Consider the following 19,377-nt stretch of genomic DNA (forward strand, 5'->3'; position numbering starts at 1 on the left):
AACTTGCACCCTCTAATCAATGGGTATTAAATGGGGGTATGATTTTAATAATATAAAACTTTCCAAAGCATGAGAATGTGAATATTGACCATTTAAAAGGGAATTCATAAACCCTTAAAGTGAGAGTCTAGGCGGGTAGGCATTTGGATTCTCTTAAAGTATTTGTAATTACATGTAGGAATGTTTGAAAATTTAAGAGGAGAAAGGAATCGGAAATGACTATTTTGATCCAAACGCAACCTTACAACGCACAAACCAAACCAATAATATGACTTCATTTTTTGTTATACATAATGTAAATTGAAGAATAGTTTTGTCAAGTGATGACGGACCTGCCTCTTCTCACAATCCTTTCATTCCCTTCTATTTTTCTATTAAAATTTGAATTAAAAGTCAATTTTACTTAATAATTCCCCCTCGTAATATTTCAAAAAATGACACAAATACTCAGTATATAATTTGTTAATAAGTTAGGCACAATATTTTTTTTTTTTTTTTTAAGACTAATCATCTACGTTTTAGTTAGAAAATTTGTACTCGTAGTAGGTAATATATATTGCATATGAACTTGGTATTCCCCGATTCTCAAGAATCGATGATTCAATTTCTCCTTTAGGTACTCTTTCTTCTTCTCCATCTTTTAGGCTATGTGTAAAATTTATGCATGAACATATGTGTGCAAGTGTTTTGGTTGTCTTATTAGATGGTAAATTTTTTATTTTTTTATTTTTTTATTTGTTCACATTATCATTCAAGATTATAAAATGTGTACTTATATATGGAATTTTAAAAACATGATCTCTGTATACAGACAATTTATACACTTAAAACACTTATTTAAATTAAAAACTGATAAAATTCAAACACTACTACTTGTACCGTTTTTTCTCCCATTCTTTCTTTCTCCTTAAGTTCTCGAATCTCCGTTGATGTTTTAAAAGTAAAAATCAAGAAGGAAACCAAAAATAAATAAATAAAATACCAAGTCTGGGTTTGCAGTTCTAACTTCCATCTCTTTTTAATGCAACTTTAACTTCCGTATTTGTTTAATTAGAAAATAGTAATATAAGCCCATGAATCAAACTACTAACCTCTATGTATACCATTCAGGCAAAGTGCCTGTTTGTTTCAGCTTTCCCAATCCAAAAAGCCCGTTTTGAAAAAAGCAAATGCAAAAAGCCCGTTTGGTTAGGTATAAAACGCAACTTTTTCCAAAAAGTTGCGTTTTGGGTTTGTGAAGAGAACGCACATTCGCAGAATGGAGATCTGAGGTGCATTTTGGAAAAGCTCCTGTGCGTTGATGAATCTATTCGTTGGGTTATTGGTTCAGTTATCAAATTGCCCTCACTTTTACTTAAAACTCTAACTTTGCCCTTTCTCTTCTCCCTCATATTCTTGCTCCTCTGTTATAGACCAACACCAATCAAGAAAGTATCAATCAAATACAAACACAGCACCACCCAATTATCACTGGTCTACCACCACAACTCATTTCAACATTTGATAATCCAAACACAAAATCAATAAAATCAAAGCAAAAATAACTCAAAATCAACACAAAACAACTTAAAATCAACTCAAACCCCACTGGAAAACCCTTTCCAAATCCAACTCAAAATCAACCCAAAACAAAATCAACTTAAAATCAAACCCAAAATTCACATAAAATCAATTCAAAATTAAACCATTAGCTGAAAACCCATAACTCAAACCCAAAATCAAAATCAAATACAAACCCAATGGTGGTAGAGACTTAAGGGATTTGAGAACTAAGAAGAGAGATGAGGGATTTCCTTATGAACATTTTTGCGAAAAGGACTTCAAAGCCAACGATGTCACCTATATTATTTTTCAACATCAAGAAGATGAAAATATAATATGAATTGAGTTTATGAGCTAGATGAACTAGACAGAGAATACAATCGCTAATTAAGATTGACACCTACTTAAAGAAGATGGTGTAGGTTATGTTACCCTGTAGACTGATATAATTAGCAATAGAACAGAAATAGTACTCTTGCCACAGGTTTATTGATCGCAAAAGGGTAGATAGTGTAAAACATCTAAAGGTTCAAAAATTAGAGATGTGGTCAATATAGCTATGCTTATTTGATTTCTTAAATAAGATTTCTATCATATATCTCCGAAAAAAAAATTGAAAAAAAAAAAAAAAAAAAAAAATTATAGCCACCAACTGATAAATCAAAATGCAAAAATAAGTTTCAACGTATCAAAATTTTCATGTCACTATAGATGTCTGAGAGGATAACTTTGCTTTAGGGTGAGGTAGTCCAATTGTATGCTCAACTGCATTTTTGCAATCATTGAAAGCCTAGTAAGACCTAATCGAGAATGATCACTGTGTGCGAGGAACGCCTGTGGTGATGGAATATTGGATATTTGGATGGTTCAATAAGATCAGGAGCACAAGTACCATAATTCAGCAAGGTTCTTCCAGGTAACCGGGATGAATAACTTTGATTGGCAGAATTCACCTATTAAACCAGCAATATCATCATGCAACAGTTGGTTCAACAATTTGGCAAGGTGAAATATTCAAATGAAAACAAATATTCGATAAATCTAGCCAGAAAACAGATGGAAATTCATACTACATTTGTGCTAAGAGATATTGCTATTCACATTTAGTGGTGAATGAGAAGTTACAAATTAAATTTCATGCTTAAATAGATGTAATTGGTAACAAGCCATATGTGGCTATTAGAATCATCTGAGGTTGCAATTAATCATGGTAGAGATCAAGAATAATTGTCCTATTCACAATAGAATTCTATAAGAGAACAGTGATTAGTCAAGAATGTAGATTCCACCAGCCCCATTATTAAGTAATCTTGTTTCATTGAGAATTCTTCATATTAATCCCTCACCCAAAACCTCATAATTTAAAAAAACAAAAGCACTTCAAGACAGTAAAATTTCGGTTGTTATAACTTATAAGCAGTGTTCCAACGATGGTCTAATTCCTCACAAGGTACAACAATGTAAGGACAAGTTGCATCTAAAGATCGTTAACCAAGGTTTTTAGCTTAATAGTATACGTAGTTATCGTCCAATTATCCAATACTATAGATAAAACACATACTATGCTGTGAAATTAGACTCGGTTTAAATCAATTTTTATTTTACTACCATACAAAATATCAACTTCAATTCAGTAAATAAAATGTGGCAAAAATCAAATTGTTTCTTACCGTGGAAGGAATCCTACAACAACTTGGATCACCAAATACTGGGGGCGGCATTTGAGCAAGTGGTGGAATACCCATGGCGATGTGTGGAAATCGATTCTCATTATGCTGATATGCTGTAGTAGCCTATATCATTGAAGGAAGCCATTAAAGACTTACAAATTTCAACCGTATTTAGATACAACAATGGTTGTTGATATATGGACTTTACCTCTATATGAGTAGAAGCCATAACAAAGTTAACAACGGCATTTTATTTTATTTTATTTTTGAGAAAAACGGCATTTTATTTTAACATGCTGTTTTATACAATATATGAATAAATTTGGGATGGATGGACTTACCTTTACTGCCTTTTCAGTATCACTTTTCTCTGTATGTGAAATTGGGGAATCATTTGGAGCTAGTTCCTGTAGTTGCATGAATATTATAGTCACATTATGAAATGTGTGTGTTATTGTGAGAGAGAGAGGAAGGAAGAGGGAGAGAAATATTACAGCTTCATTCAAAGATAGGTCGAACACACTTTGTTTATGTTTCTTCTTATTAATTACAAGTTGTCGCATAAAATGTTTCTGAGCATGACTAGCAACTTGAGCCGGGGACCTAGTGATTACAAAATTGCTTGAAACTCCTTTCCAATCACCTCTTCCAAGCTTCTTCAACCCAATTAGAAATAGTTTATGCTCTTCTTCAGTCCATCGTCTCCCTAAACAAACAAACAACAAAGTATTTGACAAAGTTCTAATAACAATTATGTCCAACAATAACTAGTTTTTAGCAAACACCATATTGAGACAATCTTTTACTTTCTTAAATAAGAGAATACGAGATTTCTTGTTCTTAGCCGTTGTTGTGCTACAAGCCTAGATATATTTAGGAATTCAAATTCATAAATTTTAATTAGTGAATAATTAAATAAATGCTAGCCAATTTTACTCTCCACAAATCAATCTAGAAAGTATATATTCTCGAGTAATTATAGCATGTAAGGATTCAAAAATTCTTGAAAATCAGATTTCATTCAAAAATATATTGGACAAAATGCAAAAATATACACAAAAGGAGAAAAACAGCCCCATCTAATTAAAATTATAATATCTTATATAAATAAATATATAGATTTTACTGAAGATAAATTCCAACAACAAAACCAAATATAAAGGAAAATCAGTGATGAATTCCATCCGAAACTAAAACTTAAAGTAGTTTTTTTTTTTTTTTTTTTTTGGGATGAATAATTAAAGTAGTAAAAATTTGTAATGAACAAGAAAATATATAGATTACCAAACTCTAATCTTTAACCCAAAAAAAAGAGGAAAAGATAAAAATAAAAATAAATAAATCCCATGTTCATACAAAACACAGTACGCTATAAATTAAGACGCACAAAAAGTTACAAGTAGTAACAATAACAGCAGTACTAACTATAATATAGAACACACACTGAAATATGAAGGGAATATATCCACCATAATATATATATATATATATATATATATATATACGTGTGCCGTTGTCGTGGCTAATTTTTCATGTCACAAAAATCAGATTTCAGTCTAAATTGTACGTGAAAAATTACCACAATAAACAGTTAAACACAAAAGAGCAAAAAAAAATTAAAAATTATCCCATATATTATTATAAATCATATATCAATGGATAGATTTTACTGAAGATCATTAACCTAACAAAGCCCAACAACAACAAAAACTGTGGTGATCGAATTCTATCAGAAACCAAAACTGAAAGTAGGTTTTTTTTTTTTTTTTTTTTTTAATGAATTAAAAGTAATAATTTGTAAAGAACAAGCAAATATATATATTGCCAAACCATAATCTTCTAAAAAAAAACTTTTAATCAAAATAAACAAATCACTCATGTACAAAACATAAGTCTTTTAAATCAAAACTCATCCAAAATCCAAATAAGCAAATATACACACAAAAAAACTTACAAGCAGTAACCCATATATAAGAACAAATAATATAAAACAACAACGATTTAGGCATAATATGTATGTATAATTAAACTCTTCGTTCTCACAAAAACATCCTTACGTTGATTAATGCCATTAGCGAGATCCTTAGCATCATCTTCTTCGCCATCTTTGCTCTCGACCTTTTCGTAGCATGGATTTTCCATGCTAACGCGATTCTTCATAGCATCCTGATCATGATCATCCCCGTTGTTTCGCAAACACACACCAAAAAGCTTGACACATTTGCCAGTGGCAATACCGCTGGAGTTGTGAACATTGAGCCCACAATGCAAGCACTTTCTTACACTTAGAGAATCCCTCATCACCATTGTTCTAGCTGTCTTCCAAAAAGACAACCCCTACAATAAACAAAAGAGAAGAAGCAAGGAAAATCTCGGTCTGTAGTGTATGGGTGTGCAAAGGCTTATATAATGTGGGTTAGTATATATAGTGTTCTTGATCATGAACACTGTTAATATTACTGATTGCAAAGAAATCCTTGTTTACCAACATATATAGTGGATAAGTCGGTGATTCGGTCATTCCAAATATAGTGTTCCTCTACCCCGTCGGATATGTGTCATGAGTCTCATGAATAAGGTGGTGCGTGTTACCAAGTTTTAGGATTTAAACCATAGCAATTTACAGTTGGCCCCTCAAGCTTTTGCATTAGTCCTAAAAATAAAACCCTAAAAAATCGAATTGTTAAAAAAAAAAAAAAAAAAAATCATATTAGCAATATATATATATATATATATTAATCAAGATCATAATTAATCTAATTAATTATCTAGTTAAAACTTTATTAAATCTAAGACCACTGGAGTCTAAAACCCTAACATGATTCATTAAGATGGTTAATTTACTTTAGTTAAAATTTTATCAAAGTTTTTGGTGGCTCGTTAATTTAATTAATTATCTAGTTAAAACTTTATTAAATCTAAGACAATTGGAGTCTAAAACCCTAACATGATTCATTAAGATAGTTAATTTACTTTAGTTAAAACTTTATTAAAGTTTTTGGTGGCTCATTAATTACTAATATATCTCAATTTATTTATATATAATTTTTAATTAATATACTAGTAAATATATAAATTTAAGCCATAACTTAAAAAATGCTAAATGAGAAATTACACTCTTTTACTTTTCCAAAATTCAATTGAGTTCTGTACTTATAATCTATTCATTTAAATCCAATAACTTTCTTCCATGTTCAATAAAGTCCTTTCATCCTCTTTTGGTGCAATGTGTCATGAAGTGTCTTAACTCTTAAACACGATCGTCTCAAATGTTCATTTAAATCCTATATCTTTCTTCCATGTTCAATGGAGTCTTTTTATCCTCTTCTAGTACAATGTGTCAATATTCAATAAGTGTCTTAAACACAATTGTTTTGCTAGTTATCAAATTTTGAAACATCATTTTAGGGGCACTTAATGACAACCCACTTAACAAAGTGGATGAAAGGACTATATTAAATAAAAGGCAAGATTTTAGGATTGAAATGAATAAATTAGAAATTACATGATCGAATTTTATTTTAGTAAAGTTAGAGAGTATGATATATATATATATATATATATATATATATATATATTTATATATGTATATGTGTGTGTGTGTGTGTGTTAACTAACAGACCCAAACGACATGATATGCTGATGTGAGCGTGCTTGCCTGCTTGGATTTGAAAACGATGTCGTTTGGGTCTGTTAGTTAACACATGGATCGATGGATAGGACTAAAATAGTACCTGTCTTTACACTTCATACCACACCTCCAAAATTTGTGTAGAGCAAAAGCAATGCAGGTAGGGACGAGGACAAGTTAACTATACGTATTTGGCTATTTCTAATTAGGTGATTTAGACATTAATGAGATAAAATATAAGAGAAAATGAATGATAGCCATGAGATTAAAAAAATAAAAGAAAAAAAAAATGAATGATATCCATGAGAATATTAACAGAGAGAGAGAGAGAAATCAATTTTTTTTAGATGACAATAGAATATGTACCAAAAAAAAAAAAAGAATTATATATAAATACGTATAAAAAATTAAAATTATATATCAAAAACAATTTAAGTATATATCAAATCAAAATTCATGTATACACATTTGGGGCAGGGTGATGTAACAAAAACTCATCCCGGCCTCGTCACTTATTTAGGACTGAATGAATCCACATAAGGGAGAATGAGTCGAGCACGAAGGTAAATTTTTGTCATCCTTTAATGTGATCAACCTCAAAGTTCTTGTGAACAAATTAATACTTTCATATAAAGCTATATTTTTATTATTGGTTATAACAATAACAATCTCAGGCATATTCCAAATGATCTAAGGGTCCATCAATCCATGTCCTATCCACAATATGTTGTTAATCTTGGAGTTCAAATCATTTCTCCTTAAACTTTCAAGCACTTTGTGTATAGGAAGGTGCCAATTAAGTTATAAGATTCTTGGCAATATTTTTGTGAATGTAGTAAAATTGAATGACTTATTTATAAACTATTTTTGCATGATTATTTATTTTAAATTAAACATTTTTTAATGTCACTCGTTCAACAGATGATGCAAAAAACAATGAGATATTGGATGAAAGATAATGAAATATTGGAGTACACTAAAATTAAAAACTTCACAATAGATAGTCTAACCAATCCCTCCATCATCACAAACCCTACCTATGGAGCTCAGAATTCTTCCATATACTCTACTCAAAAAGTTTATCTAAAAGTTCATTATTTACATTCTCCCTAGCAAAAATAGGTATATGAAATGTAATAATGCTACTACAACAAGAGCGAGTGGCACCATCGTTTTGCAAATGCGGATCATAGATTGTTCTATTATATCCTAAAAGGGCTTGCTGAATTTGTCTAGAGTTTATTTCAAATAGAAGAACATTGTCCAGAAACGTTCAGAGTGTATGAGTATAGAGTGTATGAGTATAATGGAAAGGTTAGAACAAATGATTTTGAGGTGCTTCAGGATAATGTATTGTTGTGAAAATTGGGTGAAATAAATTTGTTTACACAAGATTAAAGAAGAGAGAGAGAAGATAATATGACACAAGGAATTTACGTGGTTCGGCAATATGCCTACGTCCACGGGAGGCGACAGAATAATTTTTTCACTATAACTGTGGAGATTACAATAATAACTTGAAGACACTCTCACACAAACCCAAACCCCAAATACACCCTTAGTTCTCTCACAAATAAGTAGAGAACACCCTATTGTATTTAGACAATTTGCAAGACACAACTTCCTAGCTCTGGTGCACACACACACAGAATAAGTTATTTTGCTATCTCCCTAGCTCACCTAGGAACTCTCCTTTTACTCCCACTCAGCCTTGTTGTTCTCAATTGCTCCATCTCTATTTATAGCCAAGCTCCAGTTGAAATACCAAAACTTTCAGCACACTAGAGACTTTTATTGTTAAGGAAGTCAACAATAGTGGCTAAGCATTTATTGCCAAAGAATTCATACAATTCGGCTAGCACACTTCTTCTTGACAATTCATGAATTAATGAAGTCACATATTTCGGCTATGCATGAATTTGGATTGCATGTATTTTCGGCCAAAAGGTGAAGCATGGATGCATCTAAAACGTTCCAAAACATGAGAGAATAGTGCAATACTTCTTTCAACATAGAAGTCAAATATTTCGGTCATGCATGAATATTGTTCAAGTCGGTTTTGTTTCCTTGCCATTTTCTTTGACTATTCATATAACATAGCATTTAATGCTTAGCCAAAATGTTAATCCACTGTCATTAAAATTCAAGCCATTTCAACATGTATAGTTTTGACGACATATGGTACTCTTGCTGATGATGATCGTAAGAAATAGAAGTGTTCCGATGGAAACAGGTTTGTAACTACATGTATAGGCAAAAGATGTGATGGCAACAAATAGTATATCACTACAAGAAAAAGTGTTTATTGTAGTGAAAAGAATCATTGCAATAGTTGACACAACATGTTGCAATAAAATTTGAAGTATAGGTTGGTGCAACAACAAAAATTTGTTGTAATAAACTCTAAAAATTTCAATCACAACTTTGTTACAATAAACAATTTACTGCTTTGAATATCATGTAGTAATAGACTATTACTTCATGAATTTTATTGCAATAGATTGCAAATAATTGGAAAAAAAAAAATAATTTAGATCAAATTATTGTAATTTTATCTTCATTGTAATAGATAACTACTTCATTTTGCCATTGCTATAGACCAATAGATTATAAATAATTGATATAAGATTATTGCAATGATATTTTCATTGCAATTTCATATTTGTCATTGCAATAAATTGTAAAAGAATTTATATTAAATTATTGCAATTATAACTTCGTAGCAATAAGCTATTAGTTCAAAATTTTTGTTGCAATAAATTAATATCAATTTATTGCAACAATATCTTCATTTTAAGTTATTGCAACAACTTTCCATTATGTATTAAAGCTTCTACTACAACTGAAAATGATAAGTCCTTGCAATTTATTATTGTTGATGCAATAATTTAACACTTTTGAGTTACTATTGCAACAATTTTAACCTGTAGATACGATATTTTGTCTAATACTACTATTTATATATTTTGTTGTATTAATACTTTATGTAATAAACTTATTTTGGTGTAGTGTACCTGCCCATGTGTCGCAGAATAGTTCAACCATCTGAACCGGTAACTCCAGCAGCTCCTGAAACTTCTGATGCGCTGATGATGCCAGACCATCCTCTTCAAAAGGTAATTCATCTTTGAAAGTCTCATCACTTCTACAACTTCTTGAGAAATCAAGAGATGATAACCCAGCTACAAAGTCAATAATATTTTCACAGTTTCGTAAGATGCTGATGTTACTTGCAGAGCTGCTAAAAGTTGCTGGTTTTAGAAGTTTGTCTCTAGATGGGACTACTAATGAAGAGGTAATGGTTAAAGTGATCAAAGAATTTGGAGATCCAAGACCAAATGCACCTACAGTTTTGCTTGCAAGTCATCAGGCCTCAGGTATGGGGAAAAACCTAATAGCTACTTCTAGAGTCTATTTCTTAGAGCCATGGTGGAATGCAGCTCTTGAAAATCAGGCAGTGGATTGGGTTCATCGGATTGGCCAGAAGGAGGAAGTAAAGATAGTTAGGATAATTGCTAGAGATACCATAGAAGAGAGGATATTAAAGTTATAGAAGAAGAGGTAGGATTGCAATGGAGGTCAAGATCCAAGATATTTGATGGAGTTTGACAATGAGGATCTTGGAGTCCTCCTCATGTCTTGATTTTTTTTTTTTTTTTTTTTTTTGGATTAGTGTGATACAGTAGCATACATATTATTCATTTTTTTTTGTTGAACATACATATTATATATTTTTTTGTTGAACTTACATATTATACATTTGCAACTGTTACATGTTTTGTACATTGTTTGTATATAGTATTACTTTGTTGTTTCCTAAACTTTGTTTCTTTACTACTCCTTTTTGTATATAACATTGTCTATATATATGTGTGTGTGGTACAAAGATAGTGTTTGAATGTCTAGTCCACACTAAAAATATTATCACGCGCTACGCGCGGGATCCACAACTAGTTTTTTTAATTGTTAGATCTTGTTAGGCTTGAAATCTATAGATTGGTATGTTTTACAATTTTCAATTGGTTAAACTTATTAGGTTTGATCAATCGAAATTTCTAGATTTGCACCTAATTAAATTGCAGAACTTTGCAGCAATTTTGTCTTCAAAAATAAACTTCTAAAGATACTTAAAACTTATATTTTGCTCATGAATTGCCAACATAAATAAAAATTAACAGATCTCATAGAAATATACAACATTAACAAATCTCATAGAAATATACAACCTAAACATGGTGTAACTCTTGCAAAATTACACAGATGTAACTTAAACTCATTTCTCTCTCTCTCTCTCTCTCTCTCTCTCTCTCTCTCTCTATATATATATATATATATATATATATAATTTTATAACATTATTCACCTAGAATCTTACCAAAGTATTCAATACTAGGAAAGTTCAAGAAGTTATTGGATACTCTCAAAGCCATGCTTCCTTCTCTCACATGAAGAGTAGATCTCACACATGGGTCCCACCCTTTATGTGAAAGGGGTGAGCATTGCTCTGAGAGTATTTAATAAATTTCCGAAAAATTCAGGGACTATCTTGCAAAGTTACTATAATTGTCTAACCATTACAATAAGTCAAATGCTTTAAGATTGCATTTGATTGTTTAAAGAAAATCAATAGAAAGTAAAGAGTAAACTAAGGTAGAATGATATTGAACACAAATGAATGATGTAGGGTATGTTTAAAAATTTTATATGGTTTTCATTAAAAAAAAATTGAAGAACAGTTGTTTGTAAGCCAATCTTCCAAAGGAAGGCTAAAAAAATCTTGATGCTTCCTCAGAATTCCCATTCTAATCCAAAAGTTTCTTGCAACTTTTCTTCAAATGTGTTTGATAGATTTCGGTTCCTAACCACATCAACATGTACCAATAATTTCTTTTATGGAACATCTACAACATATTGTATCAATATATAAACCAATTCTTTAAGAAGATGGCACTTTTATTCAATTAATAGTAGCAATAACAGAATCCTAGATTAGAGCTTGTTCAATACATCTATTTCCATTTCTTGAATTTTTTGCATTTTAAAACCTTAATTTATGCTAGTTTTCAAGAAAAACCGTACAACACCTCAACAATAAGGGAAATTATTAAGTACTCTCGGAGTACCATAAATGCGTACTCCCCCCTCTGACATAATTGCGAGTCCCACAAATTAAATTCATGGTGAGACTCACGATTTATGTGAGAGGGGGGGTATGCATTTATGGTACTCAGGGTGTATTCAATAATTTTCCCAACAATAGAACCAAGCACCAAATATTCCTCCATTTCCTCCACGCCGAGATTTAGATTTAGATCTCTGTCTTCCTCAGCCATCTCATAACCAAGAGCCATTCTTCTTCCACAATTACACTAATTCAAACTAGAAGCACACGCTAATTTAAGTCGGCAAGAGCTACACTCTCAGTAACTGAAATATAATTCCCATAGACAATAAAATGTCCAAATAAATCACAAATCCCAATCTAAGACTCCTAACCCAGAAGTTGCAAGAAGAGGCAGAAGACCTTGATTGGAATGTACCTATCTTTTCCTAAAACAATCGAGAGAGCACATCAACGCATGTGTGGAAATAAAGACAGATATATAATATGAATCATGATGCTATAACATACATTGTAATTAATATAAGCATGAAGCATGTGAGACATACAACAAATAGTTTGATATTAACTTGTTGAACACAACTAAGAAAATATAAACCATATGCAATGGGTACAAACATCCCAAAGTACATAAACCTACAAAAGTTATTGAAATAGCATATATGCAACAATAATTCAAACTAACTCTGCACTTCAGTTAGATACATCAAAAACTTCTTTTCTTTCCCTTTCAACACAATTTCATCTCCCCCTAAATATATAAAAAAGTTAAAACCTGTTAAAAATTAACTTTCAAACATGAATCCCAAATTTCTCCAAATCTCTCCCACTTTTTGTCACATATTGACAAAGACAACCTAATTAGAGGGTAGATAGGAAACATTCACAAAAGAGGTCAAGAGAAAATAGACAATTAAGGAAAAATAAAAGAAATAAGCTCTATAGAAAATAGAGGCAACTCCTCCTATTAAAAACATAGTTTTAAAAACAGCTTTTCCCCCCTATAACAATATAGGAATGATAAAACAATTTTTGGGAAAAACAGTTTTGGGGAAAAATTTAGGAGGTGGGAGAAAAAATAAAGAAATACAAACTAAAATTTTAAATAAGTAAGGATTCACATAAATACAAATATTCTCTCTTTTAATATATGCAAACTTGACATTATGTGATCCACGAACAAATGCATGCAAACAATTCTAGGGATGATCAATTTAAACTATACAATATAGATCTCAAATCTCAATGATATAAAAATTCAGCATGCAAAGTGTTTTCATGTGTCAAGGTGTTTTGTGAACTCAAATCAACCTCAAGAGTAGAGAAAAAGCTATGAACAAAAACATAATCAAAATTCCAAGGTTTTTAAGTCAATCAAAGATTTTTGAACTTGAATCATGTTGAGGTATAAATTTTCAGGCTTTAATTTCATTAGCCCACTCACAAAATATCCACATGAGCCCCCACATTATTTTAAACTCACATAAATATTCCTCATATATATATTACCCAAATATTCTCCATGTTATTGAGCTCTCACAAATATTCCATACACAAGCCCATAAATTGCCTTGGGCCCTCTCACTAATATTACTCATTATAGCCCATATATTATCCAACTTGGGTTTTCACAAAAATACTCACCATATTGCTACCATATTGAGCCACAAAATTATACCATCTCTATAAAAAGCCCAAAAGCACTTACTTTGTGGGGAAATCCAAAAAGCCCAACAAAACCCTTGCAAAGCCCATTGCTACACAGCATCTTTACAAAGCCCGTTGCAACACGGCACCTCTAAAGCCCACTACGATGCGGCATCTCTAAAACCTGCTACAATGCAGCATCTCTAAAACCCATTGCTACACGACATCTTTACAAAGCCCGTTACTACACAACACTTCTAAAGCCCACTACGATGTGGCATCTCTAAAACCCGCTACGATGTGGCACCTCTACTAAGTCCGTTGCTACATGGCAATATTTTTGCAAAATCCTACAAAACCCAAATGCTAATTTGGCACTATTTTTACAAAGCCCAAATGCTAATTCGATACTATTTTCATAAAGCCCAAATACTAATTTGGCTCATATTTTACAAAACCCAAATACTAATTTGACAACTATCTCTAAAAGTTCAAATAATAATTTGGCACTATTTTTACAAAGCGCAAATACTAATTTGGCAACTATCTCTAAAAGCCCAAATAATAATTTGGCACTATTTTATAAAGCCCAAATAATAATTTGGCAACTATTTTACAAAGACCAAAGCAATATTTTGGCAAAAACAATTACTTTATGCTTAAAGCCCAAATGCTATTTTAGCACTACTTTACAAAGCTTAAATGCTATTTTGGCTTATACTTACAAAGCTCAAATACTATTTTTTTTTTACACTTGTTTTACATATATAAATCCCTCACTCATGGGAAATATAATTACTCATCCCTTAAAAAAAATACTTCTCCTACAAGATTTATGAAAGCCCATATATATCACCCATGGTAAAACTATTCATTTTGTAGGAATAACTAAACCCAAAGAAGCTTAACTACAAAGCCCAGTTAGGCCAGCCTAGCTCACACACAAATTCTAGCAGCTGAAGCTCACATGAGGTGACTAGCCAAATCTCAGCACAACTAAACAGTTGAAGCCCATTCCCATTAAGTCCCAACTTATCCAATCAGATCAGAAGAGGACACATGTCCATTAGGGGTTAAACCCTTTCTTCACAAGCTGAAATCCCATCATTTCTCAAGTGACATAAAGCTGAAAGTGATGTGACAGAAAGTTGGGAAGCTTCAGCCAGCTGTCACTTCTTTCTTCTCCACCCATTCAGTTAAGAACCAAGAGTAGCCATGACCAGGCCATCAAAGCTCCTAAAACAACTTGAAATCAATTCACTTTCATACTAAAAACATGTATTCTCTGGTTCATGGAACAAGCACATGAATCCCAAATAGGGAAATTTAGGAAAATGTGGTTTGGAGGGCACCAAAGGGATCTCAGCAGAGTTCCCAACAAGGGCTCCAAGGTTGACACCTAGCTTGGGGTGATCCAATCTGCCCTAGGGAGCTTTGATTCTAGTTATAGCATAACCAAGATCATTAGCTTAAAGCATGCTCTAATCCCATCAGCCAAGGTCAATCAGCATTCAATGCTAAGTCAGAATCCCAGCTGTTATTACCCAAAACAACAAGAACCTTTTAAAAGTTTAGCTTACCACTATTAGCTAAAATCCTATGAACGATTCTCTAAGGATTTTCTGAGGATTGAGAAAGATTTAGCAGAGATTATTTGCTAATTACTCCATATAAAACCCAAATATAAATGAAACTCTCCATTAATGCTTCACTAACACACTAAGGACACCAAGATACACTAAGACATACACTAGAAAAGATTTTTCCCTAAACTTCTCTGTTTAAACCTTCTCTAAGCTCTGAAAAAAGCATTGAGTTCTTAGTTTCAAGCCCAGAAACTAAGTTCCCAACTCCTAGCTCAAAGACACTTCTCATAACTCTACTCATAAATACTTATCTACCCCCAATAGAAAGCTCCAGTAGCCTTACTATACTCTCCCACTCATTACTCATACTACTCACAAATAACTCTCTCTACTCATTACTCACTATATATTCACAAGCATGTCTTGGTACCATAATGATCTTGCTGTGCTAGTTGAGATCTCTCTCTCTCCCTTCATCTCACACTAAGTTTTCTTCATTATTTGTTATAATGGAATCTATGATATTTACTTATTCATTTACTATTAATGGTTATGATGTAACTGTTACTATAGAATTTTTCCCTCATATTGTTGTATTAGAAGACTCCTCTCCAGAGCTAATGGATGATGAGTCTGAAAGTGTAGATATTTTCCTTAATCTATAAAGTAGCTAACAGCTAGAGATTTATCATGTTTTATCTCACTTTACTACTAGACTATTTTCTGCAGAAACACCTTATCACTAGGTCATTTTCTATAGAAACATTTTACTGCTGGGTTATTTCTTACAACATACTTTTTAACCGTGTTGACGTGTTTGCTGTAGGGATTGTTTATGGGCTACTCTTATCAGTCCCAATCAAGCCCATCGTCAAGTTTCGGTTTAGACCCCTCAACCCAACATAAATCTCATTTGTCGAAAATGAAACTTTTTCGCCCCGACAAATCAAAAGTGATTTTATTTTCATTTTGCACTTTTTTTTTTATTAACTCAATCTCTCCAAAAAAAAAAAAAAATTATTTCTAATTTTCAGCAGTTTAGAGATCAAGAAAAATAACATATACTAAAAATGTACAGAACTTAAAAATTAATAATCAATTTTTAGATCAAGTTGAGTATTCAATTTAGCTAAGTGTATGCGTGTTATGTGTGAAAACAGTCAGTGAGCAATTGTTAAAAAAAACTGTGAGAGGCATGACTAGGAAAAATACAATATAAGGAGAGAGGTGAGAAAGTACTAATGTGGCCAACTTCTTACTGGTTTTCATCTTCTTACTGGTTTTCATCTAGGCTCACTATTAATATCACTTCTCCCTTTGTCAATAATTACTTACCACATCAGCAGTTTGTAAAATAATTTATATCTCTAGCATTATTCTTTCCTATTTTGTTCACTTGAATTTTATAAGAGCAATTGATTGTCAGGCTCATAAACAATTAATTTATTGTTTTCAGTTTTTCCTATTTGATCATGGTAATTATAGCTCTTTTTTTTTTTTTTTTTTTTCCCACTACAATTGTACTATAGAACCAACCGGTTGCCATACAAGAAGTTTATTGGCATACATTAGTAGTTGTTGTTGTTGTTTTTTTTTTTTTTTTTTTTTTTAAGAAACCTCCATGAATACACAAATTGGTAGGTTAATGGTGAACATTTAAGGGTTAGTTTTTTATGTACATTTATTATTGAAACATGGCAAATATATTAAATACATTGACACATATCAAATGTTTTATGTGATGGACAAATTGCTATTTGTCATGTGGCACGTCATGTGACACTATTTGTGCACATCATTCTAAATAGATAGAAGATTGCATCACTTGTCATCGTTGTGTGCATTTATCAGTTATGAGATCCAGCTTTTATATATATAATTACTTGTTATTCCCAAATAAAATGAATAAGACCCATTTAAGCTGTATTTATTTCTTTCTAAAAAAAGGTTGTATTTATTTCCTTTTTTGTTCTCTTGAATTTTATAAGAGCAATTAATTGTCAGGCTCATAAACAATTACTTTATTGTTTTCTGGTTTTTCCTATTTGATCATGGTAATTATAGCTCCCGTTTTTTTCCACTACAATTGTACTGTAGATTCATAGAGCCAACCGGTTGTCATACAAGACGTATATTGGCATACATTAGGGTTTTTTTTTTTTTTTTTTTTTAATTTTATTTAGAAACCTCCATGAATGAACAAATTGGTAGGTTAATGGGGAACATTTAAGGGTGAGTTTTTTATGTCCATTTATTATTGAAACATGGCAAATATATTAAATACATTGACACATGCCAAATATGTTATGTGATGGACAAATTGCTACTTGCCATGTGATACTATTTGTGCACATCATTCTTTTTTTTGATAAACTGTGCACATCATTCTAAATACATAGAAGATTGCAACTTTTATAAATTGAACCGGCACTAAATATTCCTCCTCTTCCTCTACACCCAGTTCCAGATTTAGAACCATGTTCTCCTCAACCAACTCATAAGTCATAACCAAGAACCAGTCTTCTTCCACAATCACACTAATTCAGACTGAAGCTCCATTCCATATATGTATAATCATTGAATTGAACCAGGAAAGTAAAAAATAAAAATGGCCTCAAACAAGTTAGTAGTGGACATGGACAGAACAAAAAATAAAATGAGAGGTAAAGATCCTCCTTGGATTTAAAAAATGAAGATAGCATTACCATTAATTGATAAAGAAACAAGGCACAATCTTCTATTCCATGTTCTTGAAAAAAGACCCCCATCCCCACCCCCCCCCCCCTCCCCAAAAAAAAAAAAAAAATAGAAAAGAAAAGAAAAATACTACTACTGTGCAAAATTGACTAACAACTAATAGGAATATGCCGTGTTAACATGGGAAGATCTAACTTGAGTTGTTCAGATCCCTTAAATCCTCACCAGCAAGAAGATTCGGCATCACTAAAATAATAATCACTGTCACGATCAATGTCTTTGACACAGCCACAGGTTGAAACATTTTGGGTAGAAGTAGAACAGCTAGCAACAGAAGAAGATGCACACCCAGAGGAATAAGACTCATCAGGTATATACATGTCACCCATCACTGGTTGTGATGGTAAATTGTGATCGCTACTGCCATGAATATGAGACCCAGAAAATAAATTGCATTCACAGCGAGAAGGCGTATACTTCTCAATCTCATTATCCCATAGCCACGTTCTCCTTGAGCGCGGTAATGATAATATATACACCAGCAGCCTTCTTCTTCTTTCCTCTTCCTCCACCGCCACCTCCTCCTCCTTCCGGGGTTTTTTGAGCGGAGAACAATGTGTATGGGATGGTAACTTTGATCTCTTTGCCCCCCTTCTTCTTTTTCCAGCATAAACTATGTAACTCCCACAATTCTCCTCTTGGCATTGGTAGCCATCCTCCTCTTCTTCGTCCTCATCTTCATCAACGTAATCAGACTTTTCCCAAACACATAGCAAGCATGTCAGCCACTCACGGACCACCTTTCTCCTGCACATCCTGATAAGAAAATTATTTATTTGCACGTCCTTCACTGCAGAAAAACCACCAAACTCGTCCCCAAGTAGCCGAACCAAGAAGCAATCGTCGTCCTCGTTTTTGGGTGTTGCAAAGATGATTGCTGTTTTCCAAGAAAAACCGTACAACACCTCAACAATAGAACCGGGCACCAAATGTTCCTCCTCTTCCTCCACACCCACACCCAGATCCAGATTTAGATCCATGTCCTCCTTAACCATCTCAATGCTCATAACCAAGAACCAGTTTTTTTCTACAATTACACTAATTCAGACCAGAAGCACAAACAAATTTAAGTCGGCTAAATCTACAACCTTTGTACCATATATATATAAAATGATTCCCAATTTGCCGAATCTGTTTAGGATTGATTGGCAAAAAGTAGTTTCCCAAATCTGTTAATTAGGATTAGCACCGCCGTTTTGAATTTTTGAACCAACGGCTAGTTTCTTTTGATACCGTGTTTATAATATATATATCCTACGCCAGGGGTCGAACCCAGGAATTCCACGCGTTCCACTAAGCTTACCCATCCTCATTCCTCACTCACTAAAATCTGATAAGGAACGTAGGCGGCGGGGATAGCTCAGTTGGGAGAGCGTCAGACTGAAGATCTGAAGGTCGCGTGTTCGATCCACGCTCACCGCA

The 19,377-nt window shown here is 32.5% G+C and overlaps 1 protein-coding gene and 1 non-coding gene across 2 annotated transcripts; one reads left to right on the forward strand and one right to left on the reverse strand.

The window, feature by feature from the left end:
• Positions 1–2,342: 2,342 nt before the first annotated feature.
• Positions 2,343–5,519, reverse strand: LOC115990276 (probable transcription factor At5g61620). Its single transcript, XM_031114123.1, has 5 exons — positions 5,270–5,519; positions 3,707–3,918; positions 3,554–3,619; positions 3,213–3,335; positions 2,343–2,495 (listed from the first exon to the last, which is right to left on the reverse strand). The coding sequence occupies exons 1-5, from the start codon at positions 5,517–5,519 to the stop codon at positions 2,343–2,345; spliced, it is 804 nt and encodes a 267-aa protein (XP_030969983.1).
• A 13,785-nt stretch (positions 5,520–19,304) lies between these two features.
• TRNAF-GAA lies at positions 19,305–19,377 on the forward strand. Its single transcript has one exon. It is a non-coding gene; the product is annotated as a tRNA-Phe (tRNA).

This window comes from Quercus lobata, chromosome 5 (assembly GCF_001633185.2).
Source record: "Quercus lobata isolate SW786 chromosome 5, ValleyOak3.0 Primary Assembly, whole genome shotgun sequence".
Lineage (NCBI taxonomy): Eukaryota > Viridiplantae > Streptophyta > Magnoliopsida > Fagales > Fagaceae > Quercus > Quercus lobata.

Coding starts and splice junctions, on each gene's coding strand:
- LOC115990276 (XM_031114123.1), bottom strand. CDS start 5,519: ATGGTGATGAGGGATTCTCTAAGTGTAAGAAAGTGCTTGCATTGTGGG. Junction 3,919..5,269: donor CGCTAATGGCATTAATCAAC/GTAAGGATGTTT, acceptor TTGTTTGTTTAG/GGAGACGATGGACTGAAGAA. Junction 3,336..3,553: donor ATACTGAAAAGGCAGTAAAG/GTAAGTCCATCC, acceptor TCAATGATATAG/GCTACTACAGCATATCAGCA.